The 15343-nt window shown below is 44.4% G+C and overlaps 1 protein-coding gene across 1 annotated transcript in view; it reads right to left on the bottom strand.

Annotated features, from left to right (window-relative positions):
* Window positions 1-758: 758 nt before the first annotated feature.
* LOC143300305 (thyrotropin-releasing hormone receptor-like) overlaps window positions 759-15343 on the bottom strand; it is an 89669-nt gene continuing 75084 nt past the window's right edge. The window contains exons 3-5 of the mRNA XM_076613902.1: window positions 11346-11568; window positions 2911-3066; window positions 759-1485 (exon numbers count right to left, since the gene is read on the bottom strand). Of these exons, the coding sequence (XP_076470017.1) occupies window positions 1133-1485; window positions 2911-3066; window positions 11346-11568 (732 nt within the window). The 3' untranslated portion in view covers window positions 759-1132. The remainder of the gene's footprint in view (window positions 1486-2910; window positions 3067-11345; window positions 11569-15343) is intronic.

Here is a 15343-nt window from a genome sequence, read left to right as displayed (position 1 = left end):
AAGTCTTCATTTGCACATATCGTAACACTGTAGAAAAATGTTATCGGAAGAGTGTTCGTTAGTGTAAATGTAAAACAGCGTATATCGTAATGACATAAACAGATGTTACCGGAAACGCGCATGTTAAAGTAAAATGTAAACGTGTATGCACATATCGATGTAGAAAGATGCACGTTAGAATGAATGTAAACGTGTATGCACATCATATCGCTGTAGGAAGATGCGCGTTAGAATAAATGTAAACGTGTATGCACATCATATCAAGTAGAAAGATGCACGTTAGAGTAAATGTAAACGTGTATGCACATCATATCAATGTAGAAAGATGCACGTTAGAGTAAATGTAAACGTGTATGCACATCATATCGCTGTAGAAAGATGCACGTTAGAGTAAATGTAAACGTGTGTGCACATCATATCGCTGTAGAAAGATGCACGTTAGAATGAATATAAACGTGCATTCACATCATATCGATGTAGAAAGATGTACTTTAGAGTAAAATGTAAATGTGAGTCGGCTGCATGCACCTCACGTTTCACCTGGATGGAAGGTGGACACCAACCCGGTATGACGATACCGCTCTTCCGCGATCGTCTGTCGGCATGACTGATTTGGGGAATAACAACTTAAAGGGGTGGTGCTCGATCGAGACATTGTCAAAAGCAATACAAGAGAGAGAGAGAGAGAGAGAGAGAGAGAGAGAGAGAGAGAGAGAGAGAGAGAGAGAGAGATGTGGCATCTGTGAAGAACGATTTAAGAGTAAAACATAGAAGTGTCCATGCGCCGCAGAATTATGAAAGTAACGATCTGTAATGTTGACAAGCAATGATATGACTCAAGTTGTTCTGGTCAGGCTAAAGTTCCGTCCACTTTTATCTGGACACAGTTATTCTCATGCACGGCAATGATATGACTTGTCCAGGCCAGGCAAAAGTCCCGTTCACTTTTATCTTCGCGCGTGCAGTAAGTTGTTGAATTCGTTCAGTGGATCGTCCATGAGAAATGAAGGGGAGTCGGAGTGTGTGCGTGTCCGGTGTTCGGAAGGGATCTCTCAACCCTTTAGAGCTGAGTTCAAACGACCCAATATCTTCCGCCCTTAAAAGGTCAAGTCGTTCAGGTCTTGAGGACCTCTCAGCATGGCGATTCGCTGATCACGTTCAGAGACTGACTGCTGACCGCCAACCTGTCACGTGACGCCACGCCATTCCCATCAGCCAATGGCTGGGGCCTGGTTCTATCACTGGCGGTAAGAACCACAGGGTGCCCCTCTTCAACGCCCGCCGGTCCCCCCTCTGTCCGGAGACCCCCCGAGGCGCCGTTCTCGGTGGGAGGGGGCGGCAGGGGACCGTGACTGCTGGACGACCTGGACATGTGGGACTTGACCTTATCGTCAGTCTTGACCCTGCTGTTGTCCGGCAAGGTCACCTTCAGGGTGTGCGAGGGGGCGACGTGACCTGGCTCGTCGTCTTCATTCCACCCTCTCTCTGAAAGAAAAAAAAAAGGAAACGACAACTTGAGATGTAATATGATGTGATGTTGACTTTAAAAAAAATACTATTCGCCATCGCGCTACCACCATGAAGTATTTATTAGTCCCCTTGTTTGCACACGCTTTCTCGCACAATTTGGGAAAGCGTGGGATTACGAGAAAGCCTGGTCGTTCCTCTGCCATGCTTTCTTTCAATTGCGTGAAAGCTATGGGGGCTGTTAGCCCACGTTTTCTCGGATTCCTACGCTTTCTCTCACTTTACGAGAAAGCGTGGGGTTGCGAGAAAGCGTGGTCACTTCCCTGCCATACCACACTTCCTCTCATCTGCGAGAAAGCGTTGGGAGCGCCCCCGCGCTTTTCCCAACACAAATCTTATAGAAAAATGAGAAGAGACAGCGAGAGAGAGAGAGAGAGAGAGAGAGAGACAGCGAGAGAGAGGGGGAGGATAAGAGAGGGGGGGAGGATAAGAGTGGGGGGTCGGGGGGTGGGGGTGACAACGATCATAATGATGACTGTAGCGAAGACATCGACACAGGATCGTTTAAAGAGAGTGTGTGTGAGTGTGTGTGTGTGTGTGTGTGTGTGTGTGTGTGTGTGTGTGTGTGTGTGTGTGCGCGCGCGCGCACGTGTGTGGGGCATTTTAATGAAAACACAGCAACACCAACTACAACTTTTAAATGAGAACAACAGCAACATCACCAACATCGACAAACTTTTTTTTATTCCAAAGAAGTGTCAAGCGTTAATTGGACTGATCCATGTATGCTACACCCAAAAATTAATACGCTTTTCAAGAAAACAAAACATAAAGGAGCTTCATGACTTTCATATGTAATAAACCCAACTGGCTGGATTTTCAGGCTTTTGACGATACCATACAACAGCAAAGTGAGAGCTGTATGATCAGCGGTTTCTCCACTGGAATGGGAATTCATTAGCAGCTTAGTCTTTTGTGAAGGACTAAGACTCTCAGACCTGGAGGCAAGACTGCGGCTGGCTCTTAGTGCTGCAGTCTTGAGGGGCTAGTTGGCTTTCCAGAGATCATCCGAACACCAACTGTCCTAAAACCCTCTTGGCCGAGAGAGTGGGGATGTATAACTCAGGCAAGACAGTCTCAACTATAAGTGAACAGATCACAACGCAATAACTCGCGTCAACACAGCGGCGCGAGAGCGACTGGTCTGTCTGTAGTCCGGAACACGTCATCACACTGGTCTGGCGAGCACGCTTCATCGCGCACTCACACTGTTATTCTGACGACGCGCCCTCTCGTGGGGCAGAACCAAATTCTAGCCTGGATAGTCGGGGCACAGCAGTTGACTCCTCTGCTGTTCTGATGGTCACAGTCGGGACACGACTGACTATCACACATAATTAAAAATACATACACATACCAAAGAACCAACAAACACGGGCTTACTGTCCGGGGGGTGGTGGGAGTGGGAGTGGACGAGGGAGCGGAGGGGGGAGTGGCGGCGCTGGCTGGAGAAGAGGTGTCGCTTGTTGCAGTGCTGGCTGACCGTCTCCGTGCCTGTCTCGCTGTACAGCTGGCTGGGGGGACCAGAGGGCCGGAGTCCTGTGGGGAACAAAGGGAGGGGGGGGGGCGTTTCCACGCGGACACACACATACATGCACACACACGCACGCACACACACACACACAGGAGGGCAGGATGAAAAAAAAAAAAAAAAAAAGAGCTGTATAAGCTAATTCTATTACCCTCAATAAAGATCGTTTTGACTTGACACACATAAGCACACATTAACGCATACATCCACACACACACACACACATGGCAAGGCATGACCGCATGTCCTTCCGTCAACAGTCCCCATTAACTAACACACAAACACATACACACACACACACTCACGCACGCACGGACACACACGTAATATACGTACACACACACACACACGATTAAGAAATTTCTCAATGTTCAATCAAGGAAACTATTTTCACGCACATATTCTCTTATGAACTAATAGAAGATTAAGGATTTTCTCAATCTTCAACCAAGGAAACCAAGTTGTCACGCACATATTCTCTGACAAACTATGCATCCACCTTATGGGATTATGTCCGCAGCAAAACTAACCTCAAACACACCAGTCGTTTGCGTAAAAAGAGTCATAAAACTGATAAACTAATACTGTAACGCATACTCACAACAAAAATTTAAACATCCTCCCGATGAAAACTCTTAACAAAAAAGCATGTGTACGCAAAGTATAGTGAATAGAATGTCCCCACCGAAAATATCCCAGAATTTTAAGATGAATGGAAATAGACATACGTAAACTTTCTTTCCCTAGACCCAGAAACAAGTTATTAAAACTTATTTTAAGTTATTCGGGTGAGCGGTGAGCTTACTTTCCTCTTTAAAGTCATGTCGTTTAAAATAAACTTCCCAAAAAGCACAGAAAGCTTTGATGGATAAAAATATGACCCCCTTCATCTTTTGAAACGATTGTCCGTGTGTCTCTAACACGCCTACCTATCTATCTGTCTGTCTGTCCACCCGGACATATGTTACTGTCACTCTGTCGGATTCCTCTTCTCCACTTTAACCTTTACTCATCTGCCTATCTTGTTTGGCATCTCTGTCTTGTCGGTTTCCGTCTCTCTCTCTGTTCTTCTTTCTCTGTCTCTCTTTCTCGTTTCCGCTCTTGCTTTCTCTCCCATCCTGAATAATCACGCTAATGATGTAAGATGTTGCTTTCGTGAGTTATGCTTTGTGTCAGCATAATGTACTTATACTTCTTTGCAATTTGTGTGTGTGTTATCTTATCCCGTTAGAATTTGTTATGCATCGCTTACAGTTGTTGGTCTTCATGTTATTCCTCCCTTTTATACCCAATCATCTCTTTTCCCTTTATCTTATCTTCTTTCCCTCATCCCCCTGAGAGCAGGATGCAAAAAAAAGCTGTATAAGCTCGTCCTTTCATCTTGAATAAAGATTACTTTGATTCGACACACACACACACATTCACGCCCTCACACACGCGCGCGAACTCACGTAAAACAAACACGAATACTTCAATCAGAGACACATTCAAAATTTCTCCACACAATTTGTTTTTGTTGTTGCCAGGAAGTTGTTTCATATAAATCATAACAGCAACAGCAAAGATTTATAGAATCAATGCGTTTGCACTGTGTGGCCCGTTATTGATGCAGACCAGAACTCAGATCTGTCGCTTCTCTGGTAGGGGAAGTGGGGGGGGGGGGGGGGGGCTCTGTGCGGAACGGCCTGTCCACCCTCGTTTTGTATTGTCCATATCAAGATACACCACACACCCATACACGCACACGCACAAATTCACACAGAAAGACACACACACACACGCACGCACATACATATATATGTATAGAAAAAGAGAGAGGGAGAGAAACATAAAGAGACAGAAAGTGAAAGGAGGGATGGAGGGGGAGGGAGAGAGAGCGAGCGAGAGCGAGACTTGTGTCCGAAATACTTGTCTTCACATCAGTGTAGGAGAGAGAGAGAGAGAGAGGGGGGCGGGGGGGAAGCTGTTGTTCAGATGGCTGGACTTGATTGTCATTTCATACACTGTCATCTCCCGACCCGAGAGGGTGGTGAAGGAAAGACTGGACTCTAAAGTACAGTTCATCATATGACAGATCTTGCTTTTCCACTGATAAGGCAGACTGGGATCCCGCAGGAGGTATTTCCCCGAGGATGGAAGCCCATGATCGAGTACCGACGTCCTTTTGTGACCAGCAGAAGCACCCCGCTCACCGATTCCCACGCCCGCCAGACAGTTACGATCCACAGAGTCTTGTGTATACACTTTCAATGATTCCCCGCCCCCTTAGAGCGTGTTCTGATACACCGCAATCAGCTTTTACCCATGGCCACAAATTAGTGGTCTATGGTCTCTTCAATGTTCCTTCTCGACTCTCGGATTTGTCTGTCTGTCTGCACGCACGCACGCACTACACACACACGCGCGCGCTTACACACACACTCACCCACAACCAGATTACAAGAAAAATATTGATGATAAATCTAGCTCACTATAAAGGATGAAGAACTATACAAAAGAATGTATTTAATTCAACAAAACATACCTGACTGAACTTCTGCGCCGCCTTGGAGCTCGACCCGACACTATCCTACCCTTCTGTGCAACACAATGCCCTATCCACCCTTCTGTGCAACACAATACACTATCCACCCTTCTGTGCAACACAATGCCCTATCCACCCTTCTGTGCAACACAACACCCTATCCTACCTTTCTGTGCGACACAATACCTATCCTACCCTTCTCTGCAACATAATACCTATCCTACCCTTCTCTGTAACACAATGCCCTATCCACCCTTCTCTGCAACACAATACCTATCCTACCCTTCTCTGTAACACAATGCCCTATCCACCCTTCTCTGCAACACAATGCCCTATCATACCCTTCTCTGTAACACAATAAAATATCCTACCCTTAAGACAGTGCCCTATCCTACCCTTCTCTGTAACACAGTGCCCTATCCTAACCTTCTTTGCAACACAATGCCCTATCGATATCCTACCCTTCTCTGCAACACAATTAAACTCTACCCTACTCCACATCACTGAAGAACCAGATGAAGTAAGTTCTAAGTCAGAAAAAAGACAATCCAAACTCGAAGCAATCCCCTGTTATTGATTCCCGAAACGTCCGTGAGCCCTGTCAGTGATTAGGGCGGAGTTTCTGCTCTGCCCTGACCAGAATACAGAAGATGGTGAGCTTGGTGCTTTCATCTTATTTCCCCACTGACCCTAATTCCACATCTCCACTTCTGTCGGTTTTCTACACCCACCCACACTCCTATCTGCAACCCCCTCCCGCCTCCCCACCCCTATCTCTCTCTCTCTTTGTCAAGGAAAGTGAGGTGTCAAGATATCACTGGACCTAACAGAAATACTTATTAGAATTTTCCCCATAGCGTTTTAAAAAAAAATTTATTATCATCATTTTTTATATATTTATTTATTTCAACAACGTCAGGAGTGTTTACAAAGTTTCTCTCTTTCTGTCTTTCACTGCCACAGCAAAGTCAACTTCGAGAGAAAACTATTTTTATGTAAATACTTATGTGCATGACGCTGACATGTTAACGTTTGAAGAATTGCTTTCTTTTTCTTCTTCCTTCCCGTTCGTGGGCTGTGATTTCCACGTTCATTCGCATCCACGAGTGGGCTTTTTACGTGCATGGCCGTCCCCCCCCTTTTGGCAGCTATACACCGTTTTCCGGGATGCGCACGCCGATTATATTCGTGTTTCCACAACACACCGAATACTGAAATAGAATGCGGGGCATAACACGTGCGCGTTCGATGCTCTGCATGTATCGGTTGTCCCAAAAAATGTGAACCGCTTTTTGACAAGTATTTTTTCAGTGATAGAGAAATCGAATTCATTGAAAAATTTCACACAGTAACCTTAGGGTATCATCAGCAAGTCTGCAAAATATCTAAAAGTTCGGACGCAAACTATGCGATCTTTGTCAAATTCAAATCAGCATGAAAAAAAAAATCCAATATCAGAGCTGTGCAGTGTGACCTTCATCATGTTCATGGCAGCTGCCAGGTGTTGGCATCTGTCAATCAGTGTCAGTCTAAAAATAGCCTGTCTGGGTGTCAAGTCTGTTGATTTCTTTTATTGTCGTCTGTATCCAGAATCAGTTTTGTCCAAAGTTTCAGTTTGGAGGGATCAACCATGCCTTTGAGTGATAAGGTTACCATTGAAAACTGTTTCAAGGAGAAAGTGAGTTGTCCTCCGATACTGGAATTTTTGACATGCTGTTTTGAATTTGACAATACTCGCATAATCTGCGTCCGAACTTTTAGATATTTTGCAGATTTGTTGATGATACCCTAGATTACTGTGTGAAAATTTTCAACGAATTCGGTTTCTCTGTTATTCAGAAAATACTTGTCAAAAAGCGGTTTTTTTTTTTTGGAAGGGGGGAAGGGAGGGGCGGCGCATCCGATATAGACACCAACACACACAGGACGTTCAAGAACTAGCACGTTTGCACATACTCATGTTGACCTGGAAGATAAGAATAAAAATCTTCACCCATAACCCACCTGACGCGGCCGGGATTTGACCCCACGACAATAGAAAGGTACACCCAGTGCTTGAACCACTCGGCTATGGCGTCCATGGGCAAGCATTTTATTTTTCTGTACGCTTTGGAGGGGTAGGACTCATTTATTTATTTGTCGTATAACCCATCAAGGAATTATGGACACTAAAACTGAACACAACAGACAGAAAAAAGTGTGGTGTTGCCTTGACACCGAGAGCACAACTTCTAGTGTTAATTTAAAAAAAAAATTCTCATGCGAGCTATTATTGGTCAGTGGTCTGCACAATAAACCAGTATCAGCTGACTCTCTCTCTGCACCCCCCCCCCCCCCGAAACCCCCCATCTCCCATCCCTGCCTACCTATCTCTTTCTCTCGGTTCAGTACGAACCATCTGACATGTCTGCCAATCTATCACTTCACTGCCCTAAAACGGAGCTAATCATTAAAAAAAATATACAACTTTGGTCAAGTCAGAGACAATTAGGTAGGAAGGACGCCTGTCATTCTTCTCCGGCGCAGACAAGGGAAGTAATCGAAGAGGCTGTGACTGATTGTACCAACTAGCGCCCGACAGACAGCGTGTGATGTTAATCCTGCCAGTCGTTCGGAGTTTTGGGATGACAGACGACAGAAGTTTTGGGACATCAGACTGCAGACGTCTTAAGTTTTGGGATGAAAAATGTCAGAAGTCTTAGGTTTTGGGACACCAGGCGCCTACACATTTGGGACGACATATCTCAGACGTCTAAACTTTTGGAATGACATACGTCTAAACTTTTGAGACGCCAGACGTCAGACGTATAAACTTTTGAGACGCCAGACGTCTAATCATTTGAAACAACAGACGTCATGTCTAAACTTTTGAGACGAAAGACGTCTGAACATTTGAAACGACAGATGTCAGATGTCTAAACGTTTGAAACAACGTCAGAATTTTTGGGATGACAGACGTCAGACGTCAAAACTTTTGGGACGACAGATATAAATGTTTGAACAGATCAGACGAAATGGAGGAGAGCAAACAAACGATGTAAAAGAAAGAAAGAAAGAAAAAAAAGACCCCCCCACCCCCACCCCCCAGCAAGATGGCCATCACTGACCAGCAAGAAGCGGACAAGACATCATTTTCTGCGGGACTCAGCAGACGACATTGATGGAAGGGGCGACGATCTCTCCTCCTCTCAGACTGCATCACAATCTGGTGTCCCCCCCCCTCCCATATCACCACCCGTCCGCCACCATCAACCATCACTCGTCTTCCACTTCCGGTTCGTCACGTGCCTCCTCCTTCTCTGTCGCCGATTGGCTTACGCTAAATCTGCTTGCCAATGACGTTTCCATTTCAGTGAGGTAAATGTCATGAAGGGAACTGACCACGGAGAGAGAGAGAGAGAGAGAGAGAGAGAGAGAGAGAGAGAGAGAGAGAGAGAGAGAGAGAGAGAGAGAGAGAGAGAGAATCATGAATGAAAAGACAACGAAGAAAAAAAAAATCGCAAATCAATCAGAAAGGAATAACGGAATGTATTCAGGAGTGACATAGCATCATTCATTGTATCAATCGTATAGAAATAACGGAATGTGATTAGAAGTGATACAGCATTATTCATCATCTCAATCATATAGGAATAACGGAATGTATTTAGTAGCGATACATCATCATTCATCGTATTAATCATACAGAAATAACCGGATGTATTTAGGAGTGATACGGTGTTATTCATCAGCTGCTTGCGAGGGATATCTGATCTGATCTGAGCTGATGGACTGGTTTGATTCCAAGTCTGGAAGGCTAGAAGTTGTGCCGGAGAATGGTATCAATCTTCACAATACCAATCAAATACATTCTGCCGATTCCGAGCATTTTTTGCGACATTACAATCAATCATAATTCACCGCATTGTTGCCAATCTCAGATTCATAGAATCTTTTTCTTCTCCCTTGATTATATGAAAGAGTCATTAGGGGTGCGAAATGTTCACCAGATTCCTTCACCTCTGTCGGTTGTGTGTCAAAGCCTGGGTCTCAACTGATTGTTTTACCGTTCATTCTGCAATGCAGTCATTCAACTTCTTTTCTTTCTACTCTCTTCCTTCTCCTGGAGGATTCTTTTAGCAAGGCCGTTGGGTCTTGTTTCATGGCCGTACCACCGTTGTTGCTTTTTGTCAACTGTTTGCATATCTTTATTCTGGACAGTCCTGGTGTCTTCGCTACCCTTGAGATGACTTCTGGTTTAGATCCTTCATTACGAATGATGAATCTCAGGCAAGCGAACTGATAGTTCCTAGTTCCAGTCCATGGAAACTTGTACCATCAGGGAATAAAAGCGTCAAGTGTGGAATATGAAAAGATGGTCCATGGAAATGACAGATGATCGGAGACTGAACGCTGACGAAATCGCGCATAAACTTTTTTTCTCTCTCGTGCACGCATGTCACGCGCGCATACCCTCCTCCCCCTCCCCTCTTCACACACGTTAGCATGATGCGTACGCATGCGCACACAATACACGTATGTATTATAAATTCAAGAAAGCACCGGCACACTGTTCCTCTCTCTTGCTTTTTCTCTCCCTATGTCTGGGTCTGCTTACCGCTCTTTGTTGTACCAAATATTATGGCAAAAGTATACATCTTATTTTGATTTGTTTGGAGTTTAATTTTACCAGCTTGAACGAACAGGCTATATACATAGATATAACAAATAAATGAACCATACAACCGGCTAACCATTCAAGCATCTCTTTGCGATGCTACACACACGCTCAATCTTTTTTTCACCCCTGCTATCAGACACAATAACCCTTCCACAAGCACACCCACCCTCCTGTCACCCCCCACCCCTTCCTCGTTATCCTTCAACCAACACCCTCTCCCGCTTCTCCCCCAAACTCACAAAAGCCGAGTCCCTCCCACTCGCGCCTGCTACCTACCCTCGGCCAACCCTCACACACAACACCCTGTCCCACCCCTCACACACAACACCCTGTCCCACCCCATCTTACGCACTCCCCTATAAAAAACAAAACAAAATAAAACAAACAAAAAATCCCCTCGCCGCAGCACAGGAGGCTCTTGAAGGTTCTGATCCTTTCTCTCTCTCCCCACTCCTGCGTCCCTCCCTCGACCACAACCCATTCCACAGCAGCCACTCTAAAACAACAACAACAAAAAAACAACCCCCCCCCTCACACACACAACAAACCACAAACAAATCAAACAAAACAAAACCAAAACAAACACACACACAAATCTCACCGCAATAGAGAAAGCCCAGACCACTCAACCCCCTTCCCCTCTCACTCCACCCCACCCCCTCTAAAAAAAACAAAAACAAATCAACGCACACATACACACACGTATGCACACAGACACATGCATACATGCACACACGTACGTACGCACGCGCACACACACACAACCTCACCACAGCAGAGGAGGTCTTCAAAGGTCCTGATCACTCCATCCACCCTCCCCCTTAACTGCACCCCACCACTCCCTTCCCACCTCCCCAAAACAACAACAAAACACACAAACAAACAAAAAAACCAAACCAAAACAAACAAACAAAAAAACCCCCAACAAAACCAACAACAAAAAAGTACAAACAACAACGAAACAAAACAAAATCAAACAAACAAATAAAAACAACAGAAACAAACGACAACAAAACAACAGACGCCACAAAACCCAGAAACGAACAAATATTCCCCTCCCCCTCTTGTCCCCCCAACCCCCTCCCCCAAAACATCAGACTCACCACAGCAGAGGAGGCTCTTGAAAGCCCGGCGGAACTTGAGCGACATGAGGTTGTAGAGGATGGGGTTGATGGCGCAGTTGATGTAGATGAGGGTGCGGCAGAGCATGAGGAACCAGGGATCCAGCCACTTGTGGCGAGCGAAGGAGTTGTAGACCACCATCACCCGGTAGGGCATCCACAGGGTGGCAAAGGCCACCACCACCACCACCAGCATCCGGATCACCTGCAGTCATTGTGAAGGTGGTGGTGGTGATAATGGTTATGATGATGATGATAGAATAGAATAGAATAGAATATGTCTTTATTACCAAGTGTACCGGGGTCACAAGGAATATTGGGGGGATAGTATATAAAGGGTACAAACATAAAAAAAAAAAAAATTCATATACAAACACAGATACAGTTGAATTCAGGACACATACATGTGCATATCAGTGTGAGAACTTGCGCGCGCGCACACACACACACACTTTAACATAAGATGCATATCACATGTGGATAGGGCTAATGACTAGATCTTCAGGTAAGTGGTGTTGATTGCACAACTCTTTAATCATACTGGATTTGTTCGAGAGACAGGGCACTAACTGTTTTGGGTAAAAAGCTATTGGCGAAACGATTGTTTTCGTCCATATAGTTCTGTACCGACGACCAGAGGGGAGTAATTTCGAAAATCCCAAAAGCTGGATGTGATTCGTCCTGGCTGATTGATTTTGCTTTTTTGAGTAGCCGCTTTTGATATAAAAATTATCATGTTGTCTAGAGAAGGCAATCAGCCCCGGTAATCTTGGTGGCAGTTCTTACGATTCTGTTCAGGGCTGCGACTTCTGCCTTGGAAATGTTTCCGTACTAAACAGTAATAGCGAAAGTTAACACGCTTTCAATGACTGCTCGGTAGAAATTAACCATGATTTCTTTTTTAATTTCGAACTTTTTGAGGCGCCGAAGAAAGTACAGGCGCTGTTGTGCTTTCTTAACAATTTTTTCCATATTTTTCTTCCATTTCAAATCGTTTGAAATGATGATGATATGATGAAAATAATAATTATGATGATAATAATGATGATAATGACACTAATAATAATAACAACAATAATAATGATTATACAACAACTACTACTACTGCTTCTACGACTTCTATCATTACTGTAATAATAATGATGATCAACCACAATAACAATAATGATGCTTCTGCTTCTACTAGTAACAACAACAATGATAATAATTCTACTATTACTGCTACTACTGTATGACAGTCGTATCCGACTATGACCATCAGAACAGCAGAGGAGGCAACCGCTGTCCCAGCTATTTAGGATAGAATTGGATTATTGTGAAGAATGTCTTGCCATAGTTACCTCCCCACTCTCTCGGCCAGGAGGGTTTCTGGACATTCGGCGTTAGAATGGTCTCTAAAAGGCCAACTAGCCCCCAAGGCTGCAGCATTAATGGCCAGTGCAATTTCGCCTCGTAACTTCAGAGTCATAGTCCTTCACAAAAGACTGAGCTGTAAATGATTTTCCACTACAGTGGAGAAACCATTGATCATACAGCTCTCACTTCGCTGTTGGCCCAAAGGTAAACTTATGTCGATCTGTGATATAAGTTGAGCGTTGGACCTGATAATGATATCGATGGTAATGGTAACAACAACAACAACAATGATGATGATAATAATAGTAATAGTAATATTGCGAAGGAGGAGGAAGATGAGTCATATACAATTAACATTTTGGCATATGCTGCCACACATACATAAACCGAATAGAATGTGTGTTTATGCATTTTTATCACCATTTATTTCACGTTTCTTTAATCATTTGAGATGCGTCATTTACAATTAACTTTTAGGCATACGCTGCCACACACTGACACAGACATAAATCGAATATAATATCATTGTGCGTTTTTATCACCATTTATTACATGTTCCTTTGAAAAATTATCTAAGATGCGTCATATGCAATTACCTCTTAGGCATAAGCTGCCACACAGACACAGATTGGATAGAATGTGTTTGACCATTTATTTCATGTTAACAAAATATCTAAGATGCGTCATATGCAATCAACTTGCAACACAGACATAAATCGAATAGAAAGTGTGTTTATGCATTTTTATCACCATTCATTTCAGGTTTCTTTTCTTTTCTGTTGTTGATTATCTAAGATGTGTCATACTTTTATGGATATGCTGTCACCCAGACATAAACCGAACAGAATGTGTGTTTGTGATTTAGCACAATTTACTTCATGTTTCAAAATATCTAAGAGCAACAGATGTCTTGCAGGACTGTTCTGGCATGGCCATAGGATCTTGTTCCGTGGCCATCCCAGTGTTGTTTTTTTGTCTCAAGAGATGTCTGAAGGTCTTTAGTCTGGAACAGCGCTGATGCTGTCTTTGCTGCCATTGAGAAGATCTCTGGTTTCGTTCCTTCATCGCTAATGATGGATCCCATGGAAGTGAACCGTTGGACTGGTCTCTAGTTTCAGTGCACGGACAGTTAAATCATCAGGGAATAATCTGAGCATCAAGTGGGGCACTGGGAGGTTGGTCAAAAGAATGACAGATGACCGGAGACTGGACACTGACAACCTTGCGCGTAAACGAATGTCTTTTCGAGAACATTGGCGAATGGGAATACACATATCGGACTGGACATTGACAACCTTGCGCATAAACAAAATGTCTAATCGAGAACATTGGAGAATAGGAATAAACGGAATATCGGAATGACCAAATCAGTGACGGGCGGACTGGGAATGGGCGAATGGGTAACAGGCGAACTGCTCGTACATAAAAGAGCAAATTTCTTCTTCTTCTGCGTTCGTGGGCTGCAAATCCCACGTTCACTCGTATATACGCGAGTGGGCTTTTATGTGTATGACCGTTTTTAACCGGCCATGTGGGCAGCCACACTCCGCTTTCGGGGGTGTGCATGCTGGGCATGTTCTTATTTCCATAACCCACCGAACGCTGACATGGATTACAGGATCTTTTATATGCGTATTTGATCTGCTTGCGTATACACACGAAGGATGTTCAGGCACTGGCAGGTCTGCACATATGCTGACCTGGGATATCGTAAAAATCTCCACCCTTTACCCACCAGGCGCCGTCACCGAGATTCGAACCCGGGACCCTCAGATTGAAAGTCCAACACTTTAACCATTCGGCTGTTGCGCCCGTCAAAAACAGCAAACATGAATTGAAATCCAGTCATTGAAAGACACAAACAACGCAGGATTTCAGTCATCTACGCCGTATACACATAAGCGCATACGCACGCACACACAAACTCATGCACATGCCTACTTGCAACATCTGTCTGCAAAGACACCCGTCCCACAGTAAAAGAGTGTCTGTGCACACGTATGTGACTCTAGCAACACCGTGTGCATTGAATTCACCACCAGTGTCGTCCGCGTTAACACGAACATCGCCAGTGTCGTTCGCTGACCTCTGAACTATGATAATGTTATTCATTTATCAGGATGTCTTGTTATCGCGCATGTCCTTGAAGCCGTATGAACTTTAGCCACCAACTCCACTACCTCTTCTTCCTTTTTCTGATGATGATGAGCTTCTTTTTCGTGTGTACATCATCATCATTCGTCGTTGTCATCAGCGTACGTCCACCGCCCGTCATAATCTGTAATGAAAATAATCGATTTTCTGATCCATGTTTATGGACGCGAAACAATCTGGGGAAGTCTGGCTCTGTAAGTCATGTGGCTTCGTTTACGGAAAGAGGCATTCACGTGTGCATGCTGTTGACATCATATTATAGCTTCCGGTCTTGCCCTGTCCATTGCCCAGCGTGCTTGTAATGCAAAGTAATTTACTGCGATGAATTCGAGCATAAATAGCCCAGCGCTAGTTTGGAAGAAACTGTGTCTTCATCATGTCAGACACTGGATGAAGGTGGAAGAGTACTGAATGCCCCCCTGGAAAGAACCTACCGTCACTGACACATGAAACAGGCAGACAGCGTTACA

The sequence above is a fragment of the Babylonia areolata genome, chromosome 26, assembly GCF_041734735.1.
Source record: "Babylonia areolata isolate BAREFJ2019XMU chromosome 26, ASM4173473v1, whole genome shotgun sequence".
In the NCBI taxonomy this organism is placed as follows: Eukaryota; Metazoa; Mollusca; class Gastropoda; order Neogastropoda; family Buccinidae; genus Babylonia; species Babylonia areolata.
The sequence above is the reverse complement of the archived record's forward strand: the minus strand, read 5'-3'. Positions and strand labels throughout refer to the sequence as shown.